The sequence below is a fragment of the Centrocercus urophasianus genome, unplaced genomic scaffold, assembly GCF_019232065.1.
Source record: "Centrocercus urophasianus isolate 14NV4802_14NV808 unplaced genomic scaffold, USGS_Curo_1.0 seq_34, whole genome shotgun sequence".
Taxonomy (NCBI): domain Eukaryota; kingdom Metazoa; phylum Chordata; class Aves; order Galliformes; family Phasianidae; genus Centrocercus; species Centrocercus urophasianus.
Genome location: NW_024884911.1, coordinates 6,787,073 through 6,809,344, shown reverse-complemented (window position 1 = coordinate 6,809,344; position 22,272 = coordinate 6,787,073). Strand labels below are relative to the sequence as shown.

The window sequence follows — 22,272 nt, the reverse complement described above, 5'->3', positions numbered from 1 at the left end:
TCTGCTGCATTCACTGTGCTTGCTTTTTCTCTGGTGCCTTTTGCAGTGTCAATCTGCTCTTGCTTGATCATTTTGACAGCCTCAGTGTAACAGCCACTGCCAAGATTTGCCCTCATGCACATTCTGAAATGCTTTTGGCCCATCTTCTAGCCATTCACAATGTTGTAACTGGCTACAAAAAATGGATAGGCTGATCTGTTTTCTGACATTCACAGCAGATGCTGGGACCCATGTATCAAACCATACAGAAGCGCTGCTTCACTGCTTAGCACTGCAGCTCTCTGAAGCTCCAGCATGGTCAGTGATGCTCTCTTTTCACCTGCACAATTTCTCACATGCTCACCTTTCCCTGACGAAAGCACTGTGCAGTTTCCAAGTGACACAAGGATGAGGCAGTGTGACAGTGTCATTAATAACTCAAATGGCAATGAAATCCTCTGATCTGCAGCAACAGGAGGTCTCTCCAGAAGAGGGCAGGTCTTGTTATGCCTCTCTTGCCAGAGATGACTGCCGAAGCAGAGCAAGCATTTGCTTGCTGCATGTCAGTGGAGCACAGTTTTATCACAGCTCATCCACCAACATCATTCTGTAACACTTTCTCCATCACTTCCCCTCTCAGTAAGTACCAGGAATACGTGCTAGATGTGAGCAGTGCAAAGAGAACATGCACAGAACTGAACTTGTACGCAAGCAACCCATCCCCAACAGACTGAATCTCAAGAGGCTGCAGAGCTCTGCAGTTTATAAGCACTGGATTCACCACACTAACTAATCTGTGTAATGTGAGGAAGCACAAGGCTCACGTTCGTACTTCATCACATGCAATAAGCCTCAGCTCCTGATGGTTCATAAGGACACAGGAGCAGATCTGCATCTCAGTAACAAATACTGAATTGATGAGACAGATCCTAGGGGCATTTCCAAAGAACAATTCAATATTCCCTTCTATAGTATTTGGCAGGAAACCACCACAGAGTTTATTCAGCTTGGATTAACTAATGGATCTGAGCATTCTCTTCAACAAAGAGGGAAGATGTTGACTTACACTGACTGCAGGGCTGCTGAATGCTTTGGACAAATCAGATAAACTGATTTACCACAGGATCCGTGCCAGTTCTGATTCTAAGCTCACTGATGCCTCATTTCAGAATGAAAATTCTTCCATTTGTTTAGAAATATTTATTTTTCTTGGTGTGTGCAAACCAACAAACATGGGAAATTATTTTCCCATATCGAAATACTGAAAGGTACAATTCAACGTTATAACTCTGTTGAAATTGAGCACATGGCAGAAGCACAGGTCCCAGGTGGTGCAGACCCTTTCAGCTTGCCCACAGTCAGTGTGTATGTGATGCATGCTGTTCTTCAGAGGGCCCGATTCCTTTCCAAAGAGCAGAGTCTCATACAAACAGTTGCAGTGCTCAGAGTCACCCTGTGCAACAGCACTTAGCCTCATTCTTCAGCCCCGAGGAGTACGGCTTTGATCTCAAGGAGCACGCATCTGATCTGTAGCAGCCATTCTCCAAATCCAGAGAGTTGTTTCAAGGCATTTGTCTGAAGGTGGCTGTTTTTGTCTCCGTGTGGCAGTGGCAGCGTTTGGTGTGGAGACCTTCCATAACAGCAGACAGGTATTTGTGGTGCAGAAATCCTCCTTGGTGATGTGGGAGCTCTGCAGGGAGCAGGCTGGGAAAGGCCCACATAGGGGCTGCTACTGGGGTAGGAAGGCCAGGAGAGCACTGCTTTCTGTCTGGGATAGAGGGCAGAACAGCTTCTGCAGATCAGAACCAATCGCTGCGCTGTTTTCCCCAAATCATACTTGTTACATGGCAATAATCTACCTGATAATTTAAACTAGTAAATGCAGAACAGTACCTGGGTCACCTCTACCACGCCATCAGAAATACAGTGTTTTCATGGCAGCCTTCCTTTGGCCTTTAAATCATTCCTCATATCTTTGAATTCTTCAATTTGATTCCCCTAATTTAGTTTTTTAGCTTTTGCCACAAATTCCTGGTTTATCAGCCTTGGCTTCCTTTTATCTGATCTGAAATTAAGATCTATTCCGTGGCCTCTATGCCTCTAATGGATTTTCTGCTTAAACATAAGTGAGTGTATTATTCAGCCAGAAGGTTTTTCATAGCAGTGCAGACTCACAATGGCATAAAAGCAGCTAGCTTTTACTAATGGAAGCCCCTGTTTGGATCTAGTGCTCCAGTGATGTCCTGTACAGACAAGACTTCTTCCTTCATGTCTCTCTTTAGCCCTAAGGAAAGCTTCTTTCAAATCCAATGAACTTCAAAGCTCTTTATTTTCTTTATTTTTAACAATTTGCAGCTCAGAACTGGAGAGGACAGCTGTTATGATATAACGACGCCGTGTTGCTGTCTGTAAAGATAATTTCAGCGAGGAGAATAGCATCCCTGTTTACATGTGCAGTCACACATAGTAACTTCCAAAGTCTGCTCCCACCCTGTTTGCCTTCCCAAGCTCAAGGAGCTCTGGAAGCACACAGTAGTAAGAATGGCTGTGGTGACACAGGGAGATGTGAGAGCATCCCCAGCCACCCCGCAGCCCGGCCTTCCAGCATCCATCAGCTTCCTTTGCTCAGGCCATCAGTGCAAGGCCAGGACCCGTCTGCCACCCATCCCTGTACCTCCCTGCAGCGAAGCAGAGCCTCCAGATGAATTCCCTCTGCTCAGAGGATGAAAAACACACCTGAGCAACAGATGGTGTGTGCAGTCTCCCTCCGCTGTCAGCCTTCTGTCTTAGCCTTTGTGGACCAGCACTCCAGCACCAAAAGTACCTCTCATAAAGCACTTCCTTAATGTGCAGCTTAGCAGTGACAGCTAATACGTGACAAGAGAGCCTCGAGAGATGCTATGCGACGGAACACAGCAAACAGCTTTTCTGAAATGACCCTGTGGTTCATACACAACAGAAATGCAGACACCTGCAACCCCTCAGCTTATGATTCCTGCTAACAAGCACCAATGCATTAAGCTCTGCTGACAGGGATATCTGAAGAAATCAGTTTTGGCACCAACTCTTGGGAGCACACCTTAGAACGACCTTAAGCTTCTACATAGAAAAAGCTTAAACTCCCTCTTGTGGACAACAGAAGTTTCTTTTTGTAAGAGAAAGACCACTGAAGAGTATGCAAGCAATGAATCTCTCCCTTTTCTTTCTCCATGTTTTTCCCGTGCTCCCTCCCCACATCGTTCCCATACAGGTTGTGCAGTGAAAAGAAAGGGGAATTTCTCTGCTGACTCACAGGTCTGTGCTGGGACAACCAAACTGCCCACAGAATGGGAACGCAGGGGAAAAGAACTTCCTTTCCAGATGAAACTTCTTTTCACCTACACATTAAATAATGTCTGTAGTCTAAATTTCAGTACACTGTACAAGATTTTAGAATAAAGAAAAAAACAGAGAAATGCTCAATTTAGTATCAGACAACCAAAACCAGGCAATGTGTATTTCTATCAAACCATAAAGAAGAAGTTGGCATTTTTGGACATACTTCAGTTTGAATGCAAATTGCATTATTCATACGGTTCTACTTTGAGGTGCCTGCATTAGATTTTCTTCTTATCTGAAGTTGATAATTACCCTTCAGGAAAGGAAATTTGAGTAATTAAAATAGAGATGGCGGTTTGTGTCCCTTCCTGGTAGTACTGACTACAATAAAAAGAATCTATCAGAGGAGAATTGATAGACTGTGCTTCACATGAGCCCGAAGAAGCAATTCCCATGGACCACAACAAATAATGCCTTTTGTTCTACAGCAATATGGAAATTCCAGTGCAGGCCTGTGCTACCTTCGGAGCACAGTGAGGGCTTACCATTGCTGCAGGTGCCATCAGCTCGAGTTCTTCATTGCAGAGCAGTTTCCATGGCAGGGCTCTCCCTCCTCTCCCTGTGCCAGCACACTTGCTCATGGGTTGTCAGGACCTGGAGTGTGGAAAGGAGCCATCTGAAAGCACTGCATTTTAACAGATGTTTTCTACTGCATCATTTCAGTGATGTGGCCTATGCAAACAGTTACCCCTCCAGTTTCTGACAAGCTCTAATTGATCGTTGCTCCCATCTTGAATCACCAAGTACATCAGAAACATCACAAGTAAAAAGGGATGGCAGACCTTCAAATTAAGGAGGCTGTAAACTATAGAATTTGGGGCTGTGGGCACAAACCTGCACAGAGGCATCAGCACTCCCAGGCATCCAGAGCTGGGGAGAGCAGCTCTCAGCACAAAAGTCCAGAGCACAGAGAGCTGCTCACAGCAGCAGGAACACGTTGCTTGTAAGCACTATACTGTCTAGAATTTGGTAGATGTAACCCCAAGTGAGGATCATTAAATTTCCTGCAGGTTGCTGACATCAGCCTGAAAATTTGATTATGCATCACTGCTATCAGCAAAGCAAAGAACATCAGTTTTCAAATTGGAACTGGAAGATACATGCAGATTCTGAGGCTGCTGGGAGACAGAAAGATGTGGGTTAAAGTACATCCCAGGGTGCACATTGCCAGAAGAGACACAAAAGCCATCAGAAACATCTCTCATTATGCTTCTCTGCAGTGACAGCAGAACAAACCCCAGGCTGAATGGCCCCATTAGCAGTGGGGCTCGTTGGCTATGAGCTGCACCACTGCACCTTTCCCTGCGATTTATGGAGACCAGAATCAGCTGATTGCTCCGGTCTCTCCTCATTTCTTTTATGGCTCCAAAAAAGTGGAAATGGACATTTAAAACACATTTTGAAACAATTTGTGCCTGAGTGTACGTCGTGTTTACAAGAAGGAACTACCAAAGCCAAGTAATAAAACCTCCAGAAATGCAGTTTATAGTGGAAACTGTGGCACAACTCTAATTACTTCGGCATAACAGGCATCTCTGTGGACAGAGTTGCAGCGTATTTTTAACCTACATGAAAAAGTCAAATAAGAAATGTATGCAACAAGAAATGGGAACATAAATCCCTTCCAAATGGAAGACAATTTCCACTGAGAAAGCTTGCAACCCATTAAAAGCCACAGTCCCCAGATGAAAGGGGAGGCAAGCAGTGGGACTTCAGCCATTGTCAGTGCTGAATCCATTCTAACCAAAGTCAGAGGGGGTTTTCCCAGCAGCTTAACACAGAACAAGACCTACAGTTCTTTGCAAATTGTCTCCATGAACAAAAACAGTCATTTAGGAAATAGATGGCAGGCTTGGGGGGAAATCCACGTTCAGCTGCAGTACGAAAAGACATGTGAACAAACGTCCATTCCCTAGATATGGGGCATGGAAACACAACAAGAACACCAGGCACATCAGTAAGATCCAAGTAATTAGAAATCTGACATATTGCCACCTCCATTTCCCACTTCCATGGTCTCAGTAGCTTTTAGATCTTTCAGTTAAAAATGATCTGCTCTATATTTTAGATGGCAAGCTAAGAAATCCTGACCAGGAGGAAAAATAAATGGATTTGAATGCAGCTACCAGTGGCTCACAGGGAGCAGCAGTGTGCAGAGAAGGCGGCCATACAGGATGCCTTAGGATACAGTTGGCACCAGACTGTTTCTGTTAGGTTTTGTTACCCCACTAAACCACTGCCACTATCATTACAATTATCTAAAGTCCACTTCATCCATTAGTTTCGTTTGTTCTACAGCCCCAAACACACAGTGTATTCTACTCATTAAAGCAGGAAGTCAGAGCACTGAAAGCATGAACATTTCAGTTGCAACATCTGGAAGTTGTGTCACCATAAGAAATGCAGCACTCTGGGGTTGCCTGGTAGCTGCTGCAGCAAACTGTGCATCATTTCCCACGTAGCTGTGATACAGTACTGCATGTATCACCCACAGGAAAATAGCACAAAGGTGAGATGTGGTTCAATAGCAGATAAAGAGCCAAAGAGAGAGGAGAGAGAACACAGGCACCTCTGAGACCTCCGAGGAGGGGGAAAAAAGAGAAGCCTGACAGCCTGGCAGCCTCTTCCTATGGTTCTGCATACAGCACCAGCCCAGGAGAGAATCTGCACTCATCCCCAAGGCTGAGCAGCCCCTGAGCCGAAGTGCGAGCATGCTGGTGGCTGCAGTTATCTCAGTAAATGCAATGCATGACAAATCACAGCTGCAAAGGCATTCAAAGTCCCTTCCAAAGCTATTCACATAATGCCAGGTTGGTAACAGTCTTCAAATCTCGAGGAGGGTTCCTCTAAAACTCCAAGTATTCCATTTGCTTATAGCAAAGGCTTCTTGGTTGTTGGGTTGGCCTTTTTGTACAATACGTTGTTTTCTCTTGTGAGATTGAAGAACGCTGTACGCTCATTTACACTTTTTTAAAAGGCTTTCCCTTACATTTGGGGCCAGGTTGTTTGATTATTTATTCACAGTTAATATGATGCAGTAAAAGAGGGTATTTTGTGCCTACCTACACTGTATTCCAAAGTTATTTATTCCACTCATCTAATCTCTACAGACACCTTAGCAGTACTCAGAGTTTACAATACGTGCAGAAGGAGCAGCACACACTGAAGGTAAGAGCCAAGTCCCAGGGCTTTTGTTCTTGCCTGCTGGAGCCATCTGTTGCTTTGTAAGAAGCCATCACCGTGCAGAAGGGTATGATTTCTTTTGTGTCAGAGAAAAGAGGCTGTGTATATTAGTATTCAGATAACCTCAGTTTGGTATTTTTCTTCATCAGAATGAAGACACAAGTACATATGTTATTCCATTTTCTGTGACCGTCAAAATTAGAAGAGAATCAAAAGTGGAAACATCTCAGCCTCTGCCAGTTCTAAACACGGCCATATGTTCTTTTCAAAATGAAGTTAATTGTGTGGCCTGGGGAAGTGGGGAGGAACTCATCACAGCCGGCACAAGGTGCTCTGGCTCTGGGTGAAGGCTTGGTGACGTGAGTCTCTGCCATCAAATACTGAAAGGTCTGGAGGAAAGTGAGGATGAATAGACTGTGCGCCACGAATCGTAAGGCTGGGAGCAATCTGTGCAGATCAAGCAAGTGACATCAAAGTGCATGAAAGCATGGACAGGAATAGCACAATGGCTTCGTGAATCCCAACTTTCACTTCTGACCAGCACACTGCACGTGTGCTACAACGAGCCAATGGTGCAGCCCAGCCATCGCACAGCACACAGCAGCAGCGCTCAGCCCGACCCAGCACAGCACAGCACACTCAGGGCCAGCAGCTCCCAGGCAGCCCCAGGGCCACGTTGGGTGCTGGAAGCGGGATGTGGGGTCAGCACTGGAGGTGGGCAGAGAAGCACACAGCAGATTCCCACACGCGGCCCAGGACCGTCCGTGAGCAGCGCGCTGTGTGACAGAAGCTCTCGTCATCAGACGGAGCGCAAATACATAAATAAACAAACAAAGCAGGGACAGCAGCTGCATGGAAACATGCACAAATATTTTGACTGCTGAGCTGCAGCTTCTCACCAGCAATCTGTCCTGAAAATCTCATAATTAGTGGCAGTGATTAAGACAGAAGTGTCACCTTCCATTTTTGCAGCAGTTTTCATCCTGAAGCACTTCATTAGCTATCTTTTCAAAGACCACTTAGCAATTGATTTGGCTGTATTTATTCTCTGTCTACTGAAATCAGAAAAGAGACAGATTGTTCTCCTTTTAGAATCTCATCAGATAAAAACCTTAAGCTGTAGTTTCCATAGAAACACATCATGGGTCTTTTAGTTCTCTATCAAACCTGTTCATAAACTTTGAGCTTTACTTAATGTTACATTTTCAAAAATACCAATTAGTTCTTCTGCTATTCAACTCTCTCGTAGTCCTTTGAGCTTGCTTTAAGTGAAGGAAGGACAGACAGACACAGCTGGGCCGTGTCAGCACTGCGCTCAGTCATGGCAGTGCATCCCTACGGTGGGAAAGGAGCACAGGACAGGAATAAGGGCCAGCACTTCACCCACACAGGCTGACACACTGGAATTAATGCTCCTCCAAGTTTAACCACAGTATCAGAACTGTGTCATCCCCGTCCTGGCAAGATAAGCTTTTATTCATGGCAACCTGTGTAACTATTTCTAACTGCAGAGTGGATGTGAGGCACAGATCTGCATCACTGAATGAAACAGGCAAACTCAAGAACAGCAGCTGCTGGGGAATGGGGAGCACCAGGAAAACCAACAGGTTCTGTCCTCTGCTGATATCTCTGGGTGTTGATCACATCCCAGTTTCACATCAAAGTTTGCTATGGGCACTCAAGCCTCATGAGAACCCCGCCTATGGGAAACCATGCCAGGCGGTGATGAATTCAGCAGCTCAGCGCCATTCCACAGACGTTCCAATACAAATTTCTTCCGTATAAAAGCATTATAGCTTTTTTTTTTTAAATAACGTTGCTGCTTTTGAAAGAGATGTAAAATCAGTACCTAAGTTCAACTCAGTGACAGCCTATGGGGCACTTCTTCTGAGGCCGGGCTCCTGGAAGCCTCGTGTGCCATTGCTCTGCTGCTTTAAGGGCACCTCGATGGCTTCCACTTGTCCTGCTGCTCTCCATTTTTTTTTCTCTATCACCTGAGGCTTTTTCTGTTTTGTTAAACACAAATTTTCTCCTTCACCAAGTCTACAGAAGCAAAGAAATCATTATTCTGAGGAATCAAAAAGCAGCCAGCTGAATTCTGGGTAAGCCCAGAAATGACAAGCAAAACCTTCTGCACACACGACTAGCATACGGAACGGCAGAGGGAATAGAAGAAGGGTTCTCAGGAAACTTATTGGAGAGCACTGGGAAATTCCAGTGTCTCTTACTCACTTTAGCTTAGAATATATTCACTCAGCATAGCCCTAAAATACAGAGCTGGATTTTGTTAAATGTTGCTAACACAACATTACAGCACTTTTTCTTTTTTTCCTTCTTTTATTTTTCCTGCTGACAGAGGAGCAGCTCAGTGCCTCACCAAGGGCACACCAGTCCTCTGCTCCGAGCCACAAGAAATACTCCAGAAAATAAAATAAAATAATAATAATAATAATAATGCAGTGCAGGGATCCCTGGGGATGAGTCCTGCTGGCTGGGCTGCTATGTATATCCGTAAATGTAAACAACCTCCTAACAATTAACCTCCCAGCCTCAAAGATATTATAAACAATGCACCCTTTACTGTGGGAGAAATGATTCTGTTTAAAATAACTGAATTTAACACGCTTCTATTTTGGGGTTCTTGACTCCAAAAGATACATGCTCTGTTTCCACCGCAAAGAAAGAATCCCATGGTGCAGAAAGGGGCTCCTAAATGAAGTGCAGATTTGTAGGACGTGGGAAGCGTTGGCTGAGTCTGCTTTTGTTCAGTTGTAGCTGCTTTGGGAGGCACTGAGATGAACCGATGTTCTTCAGGAGAAAACCGAGGTGTGTGCAAACACTGCAATTCCTCACGTGATGGAAAGTGATGGTTCTCCAGAGCTATGACTCCAGCTCAAAAGTCAACAGAATATTTAAGCACATATGCAGATAAGAAGATAGTAAGCGTCCTAACTTACGTGGAGTTAACTTCACCCCTAAAGATGAATGGTGAACAGCAATGGGAAAAGTCTGTGAGAGTCCCTCAGAACCTATTGCTAACTGGGGGAAAAGAAACAGCAGTGACAAAGCACAGCAATGCTCCTCGTTACCAACGTGCTCCACGTGCTCAGTGTGGGACGCAGCCAACGCACGGCTCTTGGGAGCTCGGGTACGGCAGAACTGCCAGGCGGAGCCCTGCACAGCACCTGCAGCTCGGAGAGGATTTGCGAGCACAGCATCTCAGATCCAGCATGTCTGGGTGGTCAGAAACAGCATTTAAAGGAACAGCCCCCGACAGTCACCGCAGACTACAACTTCATTATCAGGACCGGGATGACACGAATCTGTACCTTAAAAACACCGTTTCCGAGGCTGCCACGGGCAGAGCCGTGCTTGGGACCCGGCTGACACCTCGTGGTCGCTGTGCGCTCCGCTTTCAGATTTTTCAGAGGGCAGAAATCGCGTACGGACACACACAGGTGAGCAACCACAGCAGCTGCAGCTGCTCCCCTGCAGGATGGCGGGAGCACAGGGGCTCACACCGCTCCACACGTGCTGTTAAGGATTAACAAATCCAGTTTCAAGCCCGCGGTTGTCCTCTGGCGAGCCAAAAATCAAATCCTTTCATTCCTTTGTTTATTGAAACAAAAAAAAAACTCAATGAGAAGACTTTCCAATGCTGCCATAAGCTGCGTTATAAGGTTATAACCCTTATATAAGGGTTGCATTTCCTCACCTTGAGCTCTCCCCTCTCAGTCCCCGCAGCCCCTCTCGCCCATCCGAGCTCCGGAGCTGTACGAGCGCTCACGGCTCAGCAGATGGCAGCAACAAACCGCACAGCAGCACCGCGACCTCCAACCTTCCAGCACCTCTCCAACCTTGTTGGCAAACGTCATGAAGCGGCAGAAGGGTGCGGAATGGGCATCTGATAGAGAAGGCTCTCTCCTCCTCGAGCAAACGGTCACGAACGTTTGTATGCGAGTGTGAAAAGTTGCTATCTGAGCTGTAAGTGACACCAGCTCTGTGTGGAATACAAGGTTTTGGTTGTGGACTTTTTGGTTTAGAGATAAGGCAAATTTACAGGCACTGAAATGGTCACAGAACCACAGAATAAAAGGACGGTGCGAGTTGGAAGGGACCCACGATTTAAATGTAAATCAGTTATGATACATTCAGCAACGCTCAATTTGTATTGAAATTACCTTACCTCATTACTGGCACTGGCTTAGGCTTTCCAGTACCAAAGTGGGCACTGATGGCAGCAGATCTCCACAGCTCCTTTGCTCAGTGGTTGCACAGAACACATTCCTCCCATTTCAAGCACATCCTTTGTCCCTCATCACGGAGACGTTCTCAGCACTCTGCTTGCCAGAAGACCTTCGCTCAGCAAAGAGAAAAAAAAGGCATGGGATCTCCTTTCCCCCGCACTGTGCTCTAACAGCACATCGCAGCAGTTCCATTTCCCTGCTCGTGCTCCGTGCCCACCTGGAGCTGCATGCACCCACCTGTGCCCACCATTCCCTGCTGGAGCAGCTCCTTGTCTGACTGCTCGCCGTGCGCTTCTCGTGTGTCCGGTTTTGCTTTCAGGAGGACGATGTGCTGTTACAGCACAGTGCAACCTCCCACGTTGCTTTATGGGCGGATTTCTCAAAGTTAGGGGTTGTTTTGGGTTGTTTGGTGTTTGTTTGGTTTTTTTTTTGCTGTAATTCTGCCCTCACTTTAGCAGGAATACAGAACGCCCCAAGGCATTACCGCTCAAACGGAGCGGTGAAAAGGATCTCTTTGGAAGCCACTCCGCACCGTGAGGCCACGTGGAGCCATCGGCTCACGCGGACGGCACCGCACCGCACGGCGGGGTCACCGGACCGTTATCTCCTCCCCCGCATCCCCCTCAGCCCTTCCCGCCCGTACCGCTGAGGTAACGGCGCGCGGCCCAACAACGGTCCGCCCCGCACGCGCCGGCCGCGCGGCCCCACCCTCGAGGGCTGAGATCCGAGGGTTGGCGGGGCGGGGCGGGCAGAGGGCACGAGGAGCGGCCATGGCGGACTGCGAGGCGGGGGGAGCGGCGAAGGCGCAGCAGCGGCTGCACGGTAACGGGACGGGAGCGGGGCGGTCCGCGGTCCGCGGTCCGGTCCCCGAGTTGGTTGTCGGTGCCCGGAGAGACACCCTCCGGTTTTCAGTTTCGCTTTGGCTTTATACCGATTGCTTTCAGTATCGCTGATCGGTCGCTCAGCAAAGTTTGCTGCTTTCTATTCCAAAGTTCGCCCCGCGGGCACGGCGGCACCGCATCGCCGCCTGCAGCCCCGGTCCTGCAGATCCCGGAGCGAATTCCCCATGCTGTCCGCGGGCAGGAGGAGTTGCGGGGCGCTCGTTTTCCCTGCTGAGGTTTTTTTTTTTTGTAGCGGGACGGGAGGAGGCGGCGGTGGTTTCCCCGGCTCGGGCGGTGGCGAGGGATGCCCTGAAATAACGCAGCCGGAGCTTTCCGCGCCCGCTGCAACCCGAGAAGGAAGTGAGTTCTAAGACCACCATCCGCAACGGCTGCGGCCGGTAATCCGAGTTGTGGTATAAATAACTGCGGGTCCGTGTGGGCCCCGATGGGACACGCATGGCTCTGGTATCCTTGGGCACGAGCTGCGTTCCATTCTGTGCTTGTTATTAATATCTGACGGGTTGCTCTGATCCCGCCGTGCCCTGCAGCCCTTTCCCCTCATGTGCTGCTGGTTCTTCCGTGCGTTGTTTCGGAGGCCAAAACAGAGTTGTCGCAGTGAAGTATCTACGGACTCGGTAGGCTTTGGATGTAACTCTGATTAATTAGGCAAAACTGTTTTTAGCTGTTTCCCCCAGGAAATGCTTTGAGATGCTCTGAAGCAAACAACAACAACAAAAAGATTTCCCATAAAAAGCGTTAGTCACTGTTTGCTGATTAGTTGAATAACTGTCATACGATAACCCGCACAGTCGTTCTCACGCTGTCCTGCATTTCTGGTAGCAGCATGCAGACTCCTATGTGGTGGGGTAGTGGTACAGAGCCTTACATGCACTTAATGCCTATAGTGTTGTGCTCTGATCTGCTGGGCTTCTGTGTGCTCAAGAATAGGGAAGATGGGAAGAGCCTTTCCTATTGCTGTGCCTGGCACTCATTCGCATTCTTGCTGCCTCACCGCTGTGTATTTGTTCACGTTGTGTAGGCTTTATGGAAGAAAATACTTCTCCCATGAAGGCTGTGCCACACCAGGAGCACTCATGGGAGAGCTGCCCCTTTCACCTCCTGGCACGAATTGGCATCCTGTTTGATGAGCCAAGGCGTTACTCCTTGCTAAAGCAGCAGGAATTCTTCCCATCAGCTTCAAGGGGGTCCGAGGCTAATTTGATTAAAATGGGTTTAATTTTCTTTCTCCTTGGGGTTTATTTCCTGAAAGATGCGCGTAATTTCTTGCAGACTGCCCAAAAATAAGATTGATTGAATTCCAAGTGTGAGTTTTGGATATATTGATAATAAAAGAGCAAGGCTGTTGCTAGTGTGCAGGAGGTGAGGAGTGTTTGAACTGAAGCTATGGGGGTATAGAATAGTTTAGAAAATCAAGCAAGAGAGAGCTCACGTGGAGAAGGTAGAGGGACTGCGAGCTGAAAAATGGCTACAAGTTCATAGGAGTGTCAGGGTGATGGGGTTGGGCTTCTTCTGGTGTAAGCTGGGCTTTCCGTGACCATGATAGAACAGTACAAATGAATTGTTTTTATCATTAGTATTTTCTTCTTAGTATAAATTATCCCTAAGATTAACAGTAAACCATCGCTGATTGTCGTTTCCTTTCATTATTGTAGTTTCCAGGCGTTGTCTCTGCTGTAGTGTCTTTCTTTCAGTGTTTAAGTTAGCTAATACCCTGTTGCAAAATGGGAGGTGTTTGCTCTTTGTTCAGTGGCATTGCTTAATGCTGAATGCCAGCACATATCACACACATAACACCTTTCCTTGACTTTTGCAGAATACCTGGAAGTCACTTGTAAACTGTGGGCAGTACGTGTAGGTAACTTTCCACAGAGGCACTTGAAAATGGCACGTGATGTTAGGTGCCTCACTGAGGGTTGTGGCAGTGGCATGTGAGCTAACAGAGAAGATGCTGATGGCCTTTGGAAGTTTTCAGTAACTGTCAAGTTCCTGCTGCCTCATGGACAGAAGTTATTCTCCAGCACCTCTGTATTCAGCATTACTGCAGCAGCTCTGTGGCACAGATTTTAGCCAACTGTGTAAACGAGGAATGGAAACTTTGATTCTGGTTCCTAGCTCTATCAATGACTTTTACTTTAGTCAAATATACTGTGGATCTCAGTTCATAAAGCATAGTTATTTGCTTTCCAAATTACTGATTTCTAATGACTCATCTGTTTCGCTTCCCTCTCTATCAGTGCATTTGTTGCTAATGCTGCATGCAGTCGTGGACACCTGACACAATGTGTGTGCCCACAGTTGTTAAAATCAATGACTGTCTTTCAGAATCAGTGTTTTGTTTTATAATGAAATCAGTTCTACTTAGAATAATTGTTGAGTGGAGACTTGGAAACTTATTTCTTATACTTCGCCACTTTTGTTGTACTTTTCTCAGATCTGCATCTCTGACAATTGGAACACAAATCAAATTTTCAGTGTCCTGTTGCCAGCAGGTCTTTGGGGTATTTCCATCCCACTCCTTTTGAAGCAAGCGTGGTTCTGACTTCTGTCCTCAGTGAAGGAACAGGATTTCTGTTGCTGCCTATCGATAACTGTGCTAGAGGGCCTGGGGAAGAAGGAGGATTTGAGAGTCTGTGTTTGTACCTGTTAGCTAAAGGGGTGGCAGAGATGTGCGTGCTTTGTTCTGTACCAGTGCTGTGAACCACATCCTGCCCTCAGCCATCTTGTGCAACTTAGGGATAGTGCAGAAGAAAGCAGAACCGGGCTCTTAATTTGACTTGTTCTGAACCCGATGAGTTTGGCTGGAGGAGTAACAGGAACAGCGGCTTATGCAAAAGAAAAATCCCATTGCAGTGTTCTCCTGGACAGGTGCTCTTTATTTTGGAAATCAGAACGTTTCTGCTCTTTTCTTTCAGGCAATGCTGACACCGGTCTTGGGGTGTGTGGATGGATCCTGGTGATATTTTCTTTCTTCTTCACCGTTCTTACATTTCCTGTATCAATCTGGATGTGCATAAAGGTAAAACTTTTCACTGCTAAGTTGGATTAGAGCTTTAGGTGATGCAGTGCTTCCCAGTTCAGTATTACATTATTCATTTTAAGAACAAAGAAGCCCATTTTCTCCTGGACTGCGGCAAACCCCAACATTTCACTTTGTTGATCTTCAAATCAGAAAGGAATTTTTGCACTGACATCTTCACAGTGTCTGCCCAGTCATTGTTGGTATATGAGCTAGTTTGGAATATCGGAATAATTCTAAGGATTGATTTCTTTAAAAACAAAATGAATTTTTAAGGAGATCTCTGTATGTGTAAATATCAACATGAAAATATGTAGGTACATGTTTGCATACATGACAGATTCACAGAGAATGTGCCATTTGTGATCACATCGAGCTCGATGTTTCCAGTTTCCAGCAATGCAGATACAACTCCTGCTTTGTTTTTATTAATTCACCCCATCAGAACTACAGGTGGAAAATCTCTGCTGTGTCACTCCCACTATGCTGTGTTTTCTTGTTGCCAAGATATTCCTGCTGGCAGCTTTCAGTCCCTGCTTGGTCTTGCCCCGCAGTGTTGCTTCTGCTGTTGACAGACAGTGCTGTAGTCTGAAGAATATTTCTTCTGGAATGTTTTTCTTACTGTTCCTTTTGCTGTTTGCTTTTTAAGAATAAAGTTTAGTCTAAAATGCTCAAAAGCAGCCAATAGAGGAATAAAATGTAATGCATATTAGGTATGAGGCTTTAGACTGTGTTGAGTCTAGTGTGTGTAGTCTGTAGTCCATGATATGCCTCCGGAAACCCGCAGCTGATTTCAGCTATTTGTTGCAGATTGTCAAGGAATACGAGAGAGCCATCATCTTCAGACTTGGGCGCATCTTAAAGGGAGGAGCAAAGGGACCAGGTACGTCCTGGAGAACAGTCTTAATTTTTGTTCTAATTGAGTTGCTGGCAAAATGATCACTGCCTACAGATGATAGACTGGGGTTTCTCTGTAATTTTGTAGCTTCTGTTGACAAGGTATGTTATTCAGAGGGAGAAGGTAGTAAACCAATTGTCTGTGTGCCTTTCCTAGATCTCCTTAGAGCTGAATAAATCGAGGCTTCTCAGCATACTTTTCTTCAAATCTTCAAATCTTTTTCCAGCATGAAAGCCACCGGGAAACACACTGCTGAGCTCAATACAAAGAGCTGTGCAGCTACAGTGGTTGGATTGAGGCTTATTTCCACAGCTAGTGCCATCTATTCTAATGATCCATTCTCACATCTTCTTGGATGGATGTTTTTCTACAGGTCTCTTTTTTGTCCTGCCCTGCACAGACAGCTTCATCAAAGTTGATATGAGGACCATCTCTTTTGATATTCCACCCCAAGAGGTGAGCTTGCACTTGCCTTTGTATCTGCTAAAGTATTTGCAGATTTTTCCACTTTATTTTTCCTTTCCCACTCTCAGAATCGGGTAGCATGTAATTTTAATGTAGACTTACTGCTTCTATTCGTACCTGTGAAGCATACTGTGAAGAATATATAGTTTTTAGTGAGATTGGTCAGTAAAATGAGATCCCTGCAAGATAACCAATAATGCTATCCTTTAAAGATCAAATAAGACAACTTAGTAGTGCCTAAAAGCTAGAATGGGAGAGGTCTGGGTTCAGGGCTGCCAGAGCACACACAACATCCTTCAGTTGTTTCTGTGAAATTCAAAAGATTTCCAGAAGAATCAGTGATCTTTTCTGTGCCAACTAATCTGGATGTATGAAGTAGCTAAAATAATGGCACAAAAGCATCACCACATGCTAATACTAGAAATTCGGTGGTCTACTCTCATATGAAGGCTTTGTGTCCTACTGTGTGCAGGAACATACAAGGACATCCTGTGCCTCATGTCATCTGATATCTTTCCGTTTGGAGGCTCTAAAGTACAAAAACGTATTTAATTTCTTGTCCCATTTTACCCGAACATCTTAATTTCTTAGCAGAATCTCTCAACAGTCCATCTAACTGAACTAAGTGATGCCAACAGACAGCAGAAGACAAAATGAGCCTTCTACAAATGTTAAAATGAGCAATGCTATGTCGCTGATATTAACTGTGTCTGCTGTGTATCTGGTGTATTTTTCAAGACAGATATTTGAAGCAACCTGCCTGGTGCTCCTGTTTTCTGTCATGTTTGCCAGTCAGTTTATTGCTCGTCATTAGTTGTAGATTTAGACAGATGGCAGCTGTCATAGCATGCTCTGAAGGGTAATTGGTAGAAACCTAATCAATGGCAGGCACAATGTGGTTGCAGCTGCTGATGTGCTATTAGTGAAGTCCTACATTTTTTTCTTTTGACTCGATTAAATTATGCTTGTTTCCTTGTTTCTAATAGGAAGAAGCAGAAACATGTTTTTATTTGTAGAGCAGGACTTCTGTGCATGCTATTCATTCTTTCTTGAGGCTATTACAAAAAGCCCACTAAAATAAGTAGACTGGGAGCAGAAAGTAGGTAGATCTCACACGTACCACTCTCTTGTCAGGTAACACAATCCTCATCTTCTAACACAGGAGTAGACCATCTTTGCATGGTCATGAGCATTGTTTCACTCTCCTTATAACTAACATTTAAAACATAATTAATATTAATGATAGCTTTCTGATGTACGCTCTTTTAAACCACCAAGAATATCTGTCCTTATCTTTGCAAGTACACCTTTTGTTAAAGGTAAAGTAAATCACTTGCATCTCGCTATGAGAATGTTTGCCAGTTTGATTTCCTGTGCAGTTTGTCCAGGACGGAAGGACAGAGACGTCCTTCAGAAACACAAGGTGGCATTCGATCGAACTTTGGGGAAGGACGATGAACTGCCAGATAACAAGAGCCCTCTTTCTGTGAGATGTAGAAGTAGGGCTGACAGTCAAGCAGCTGATATGTATTGCCTTCAGGCAGACAAAAGCAATTTTGTTAGTAGCCAAACAGAGTTAGCATTATCTAAAATATCTCACGGGCCCTTTGTTTCTCTGGGCTTCGTTATACACTGACATCCTTTAAGTACAAAGTTTTTGCAATTCAGTCAATTAATTTAACACAGCCAGTGCTGTGCTAAAGTCTCAAGCATTGGCCATTCCAAGGTTCCTATGGAACAATCAGTGTTTTAGAAGTGCCTTCAGCTACATCCACACTTGGGATATGGGAAACCATCTGTGATGTTTGTTAGAAAGTGCAGCTGAAATACTTCTCTCCTCACCTGCTTTCTGAATAGCTTGCCTGCTTTGCCCTTGCTTTATAAACTGACACACCTGCACAGCTGTCTTGCTAACTCAATAGTCTTGTGACTGAAGTTAAACACAAGTGAAAATCACTTGTGTCCTGTATTTGCTGTGATACTTACTACTACCCTTTTTTCCCTGTACAGAAACACAAAATAAGTCCCTCTCATTTATATTTCCAGTTTGTATTCTGAACTAGAGTACTTTAACATATTTTGAATGGACTGGTCTCATATACTTACCCCTGCACTGCTAGTGTCCTTGGAGTCTTTCCCGTTGGCTTGGTCCTTCTCTATGTACAGCTCTCGTGTTCCTGTACAGTCAATCTGCTGCTGTCATACATGTGATATTGTAAGCCTCACTGAAGACTAAAGTTTCCCAGCTGAAATCATATGTATTTTGATGTAAATTATTTCTGAATACTTTTTTGTCACCTATGAATTGCAAATCCCTCTGTGAGTGCAAAGAAGTGAATTAGAAATAACACCATGGCAAAGCTAGTGGAACTGATTGTTCACTGAGGAGCATTCTGTTATTGTATTTAATCTTAGCTTGACAGAGCAAGGCTGAAAGGTTTGTGCATCCTTATGTAGACGTGTTGATATGCAGCATGCAGGTATAAAACATGGCTGTCATGACAGTTGCTTTTCCTGGGGAAAAACTAGGCACTAGTCCAGTAAAACAAGTACGTAATTATCATTATATAAACAAATATGTGTTTAGTTATATGCAATTATTGTATGTTTCTCCCATTGCTTTCTAGATCTTGACCAAGGACTCTGTGACGGTTAACGTCGATGGAGTGGTTTACTACAGAGTTCAGAATGCTACCCTTGCTGTGGCAAATATCACAAATGCTGACTCAGCCACACGTCTTTTAGCACAGACAACTTTGAGGAATGTTCTGGGAACCAAAAACCTTTCTGAGATTCTCTCTGATCGTGAGGAGATTGCACACAACATGCAGGTATGAGCAACGTGCAAGCATGAGGCAGTGCACTGAACAATCAGTTGTGCACTGATCCTGCTGATAAATCGGAGGCCAGGACTTAATTTTACAAGTGGCAAGCCAAGTTTTGATTTGGAGCTTTAGGCAAAACCCTGCCAAGGGCTGTTGGAATGGTACTCAGTCTAATAAAAAACAGTGAGTAAAACAGTAATAGACAAGGGGGGCTGTTGTAAGTAAGGAAGGGGGATTTGTGCGAGGAGGCGTATTCTGCATCGTTATGTCAATATGCTGCTGCTCAAGGAAATGACACCACAGAATTCCTTTCATATACTGATCAAGCTTTAAGTCTTTGCTTACAACAGCTGTGCTTTTATGATCATCACAGCATACCATAAGTACTAAAAGCCATTAAATAGGAAGTGCAAAAATTCTATGGTAATTCGTTGGCTTGATAGCCTTTCTTCAAATTTGGATACTTGCTTGCAGCCAAATATATGGCTGCAATTAACTGTCCTGCTTTACATAGGCTACACTTGATGATGCAACAGATAACTGGGGCATTAAGGTGGAACGTGTGGAGATCAAGGATGTGAAACTACCCATACAGCTGCAGAGAGCAATGGCTGCAGAAGCTGAAGCTGCACGGGAGGCAAGAGCTAAGGTAATGGCATCAGTGCGTGGACTTTGTGTTTGTTTTTTCCCTTCATGAAGAAGTTCATGCGGTGGTTTGGAGGATGAAGATTCTTTTCTATATTGGGTTGTGGCAAATAGGAAGGCAGGGTAGGATTTTTTGTGGATTTGGGTCCAGCCACTTGTTATATCTCATCCTGAACTATGCAGCTGAGATTTCATTTGAAAATGTGGAATCCCAAGTTTCTACTACGAGAACAAATCATGAACAGAACAACTTTGAGGCTATTAGCTGCAGACTGCAGTCACTTAGGAGCCAAACTTCCTTCCAGCTTTTTTTCTGAGCAGCCCTGATTTATGGGAAGTTCTTTGCATTCTGTTTTGTTTCTTCATAGGAGAAATGAAACAGCTGTAAAACTTTGTGTTGTCACCCTTCAGCTGAACTGCAGGAGAAGATCTTTGGTGATTCAAGCATTAGCTTTTAGATTATTTTCTGAAGTTTAATTACTCCCTGATTTTATTATTTATTTTGGTGTTTAAAGGAATATTTAGAAATGCCCAGAATATATTATGCCACTGCAGAAAAGTTCTGCTTGTAAATCAAAATGCATGACTACAACTTTGTCCCTAATGAGCAGACATTTAAAAAGAATGAAGAATAAAAAGGTGTTTTCCCAGGGAGAAATGTCATTCGTCTGTCAAGCTCTTTTTAGATATGTAGGAATACCTTCTGCTTTTAGGAGGCAGTGCTGAAAGAAGTACAAAAGCAGAAACTTTTTGAAAATTTGAATGAATCCACCTGTTGTATTTCAAGACTTTCAGTGCCAGTTTTTATACACCAGCATCCTGATACTGAATAGAAAACAGGCATGAAGAACCTTGAAGGGAAATCAGAGTTCCTTATATCTAAGTGAGAAAGGCAGAACCAGTGAAAAAAGGCAGTAGGAGAGGGCACTTGATGAAAACCATAAGCAACATCTTTGCCGTATGAGTTAAGGCTGAAGTTATCTACATAATTCTAGCTTATTATTGCATCAGATTTCCATTTCTCATTTTGCTTTTCCAGGTAATTGCAGCTGAGGGTGAAATGAATGCTTCCAGGGCCCTGAAAGAGGCATCTATGGTTATCACAGAGTCCCCTGCTGCTCTTCAGCTTCGTTACTTGCAGACTCTGAACACCATTGCTGCAGAAAAGAACTCCACCATCATCTTTCCGTTGCCCATAGACTTGATGCAGGGCATCTTAGCTGCAAAACGCTAGCTGCAGTGGGAGGGGGAAAGGTGGTTTTTTTTCTTTTGCCACCAGTAAACACCTGCAGCACCAAATTGCTTGCATACTATAGCTTAAAGCAACATGAGCAAAGTGGAAATGCTGAGGAACATTTTTGGTTTTTTTATACTGAATGTGTGGTAAGATATAGATGTAATATTTGTGAACACAGACAATCAAAATACTTGAAATTGAAAATTGATCCAAATTAGGAGCAGTACCAGATGAGAAACCAATTATCTGTAACCTCGCGTTTTCAGAAAGTATATAAAACTATTCCTTTTATTAAAAGAGTCTGTGGTCCTGTAAGGGAAGTGGAGCAGCCCTACCTGTGTTCTTTTAGAGTACCTGCATGTGATGAAGTCATCTGATGGCTGTATGCATTTGTTCTCTAGTTTAGACCAGGAGAAACAATGGAAGCTGATGTAGGAGTGAGAACATTGGGTACTTCTGAAAAGCAGGCTCCTACTTTCTGTAACAGTTCCCTGTTCATGAGGAAAAATGATTAGCCAATGTTACTGAAATGAAACTTTCCACCTCTGTTCTGCCACACAGGAATTATACAGGCTTGCTGTAGTTAATGGTACAATATGCTGCTTCTTGCTAGGCCCATGTAGATTTACGACTCTTAAAGCACTGAAAAGTCATTGGGTTTGCTTTTATCTGTACATCTTCTCAAAAAACAATTAAAAGGAAAAAAAAAGCCATAAACCCCAATTCCTGTTTGTAAATAGACTTCCTTTCTTGTTCTAATTTTAAACATGCTTGAAACACTGCATTTTATCCAGGTCCAGTAAATGCTTCCCTAACTGTAATTAGTGGGGGGGTGTTTAGCAGGAGGTTTTGTACTGTTTATATACCTAACAAATTAATGATTCACGTGTCAGTGCTGCTTCTGAACAGACTTGTGCCATCAGTTGTGATGCAGAGGTTTACACTTAATACCAAAGGCACAATCTTCAGCGCATGTAGTCTTGAGGAACAAGTCAGATAAACTCTATTCATATTTTGCACCTGTTTAGTGAATGTTATTAAAGATTAAAAAGGGAGCAGAATTAAAAGTTTGCATGAGAGGGAGGTTCTTTAGGCTACTACTGTTACCCTGTTTGGCATCTAGTCCTTAATTACTGGGAGATGGGAATGAAAACAAAAGCCCGGATCAGTGAGTGCAGTGTCCTTGTTCTGAGACTGGCCAGCACAAGGTTGGTTATTTTATCACCTTTCTGGGTAGGGTCAGTTCTGTATTTACAGCTATTATTACCTCTGCATTATAAAATCAATACACCAATCTGTAGATGTTGGCCAGTATTTTAGTTAACGCAAGCAGAGCTAAGCTTTTGTTGGGGTGTAAACATGATTAACAAGGAAGTACTAATTAGCATCACTGTGTGCACACAGTTGCAGTAGGAAACAAAGCTATGGCACAGCTTGCCATTAATCCTTGGGGAAGATGAGTGCATCTGTACCTGCTGCTATGTACTGGTCACCTCT

General features: G+C 44.4%; 1 protein-coding gene across 1 annotated transcript; it reads left to right on the top strand.

Moving 5' to 3' along the window:
- Nucleotides 1-11,540: 11,540 nt before the first annotated feature.
- Nucleotides 11,541-21,498, top strand: STOM (stomatin). The gene is made up of 7 exons (XM_042830646.1): nucleotides 11,541-11,609; nucleotides 14,602-14,705; nucleotides 15,516-15,588; nucleotides 15,977-16,059; nucleotides 18,696-18,899; nucleotides 19,408-19,542; nucleotides 20,578-21,498. Exons 1-7 carry the CDS (start codon nucleotides 11,558-11,560, stop codon nucleotides 20,770-20,772), a joined length of 846 nt encoding a protein of 281 aa, XP_042686580.1. The 5' UTR covers nucleotides 11,541-11,557; the 3' UTR covers nucleotides 20,773-21,498.
- Nucleotides 21,499-22,272: the final 774 nt, after the last annotated feature.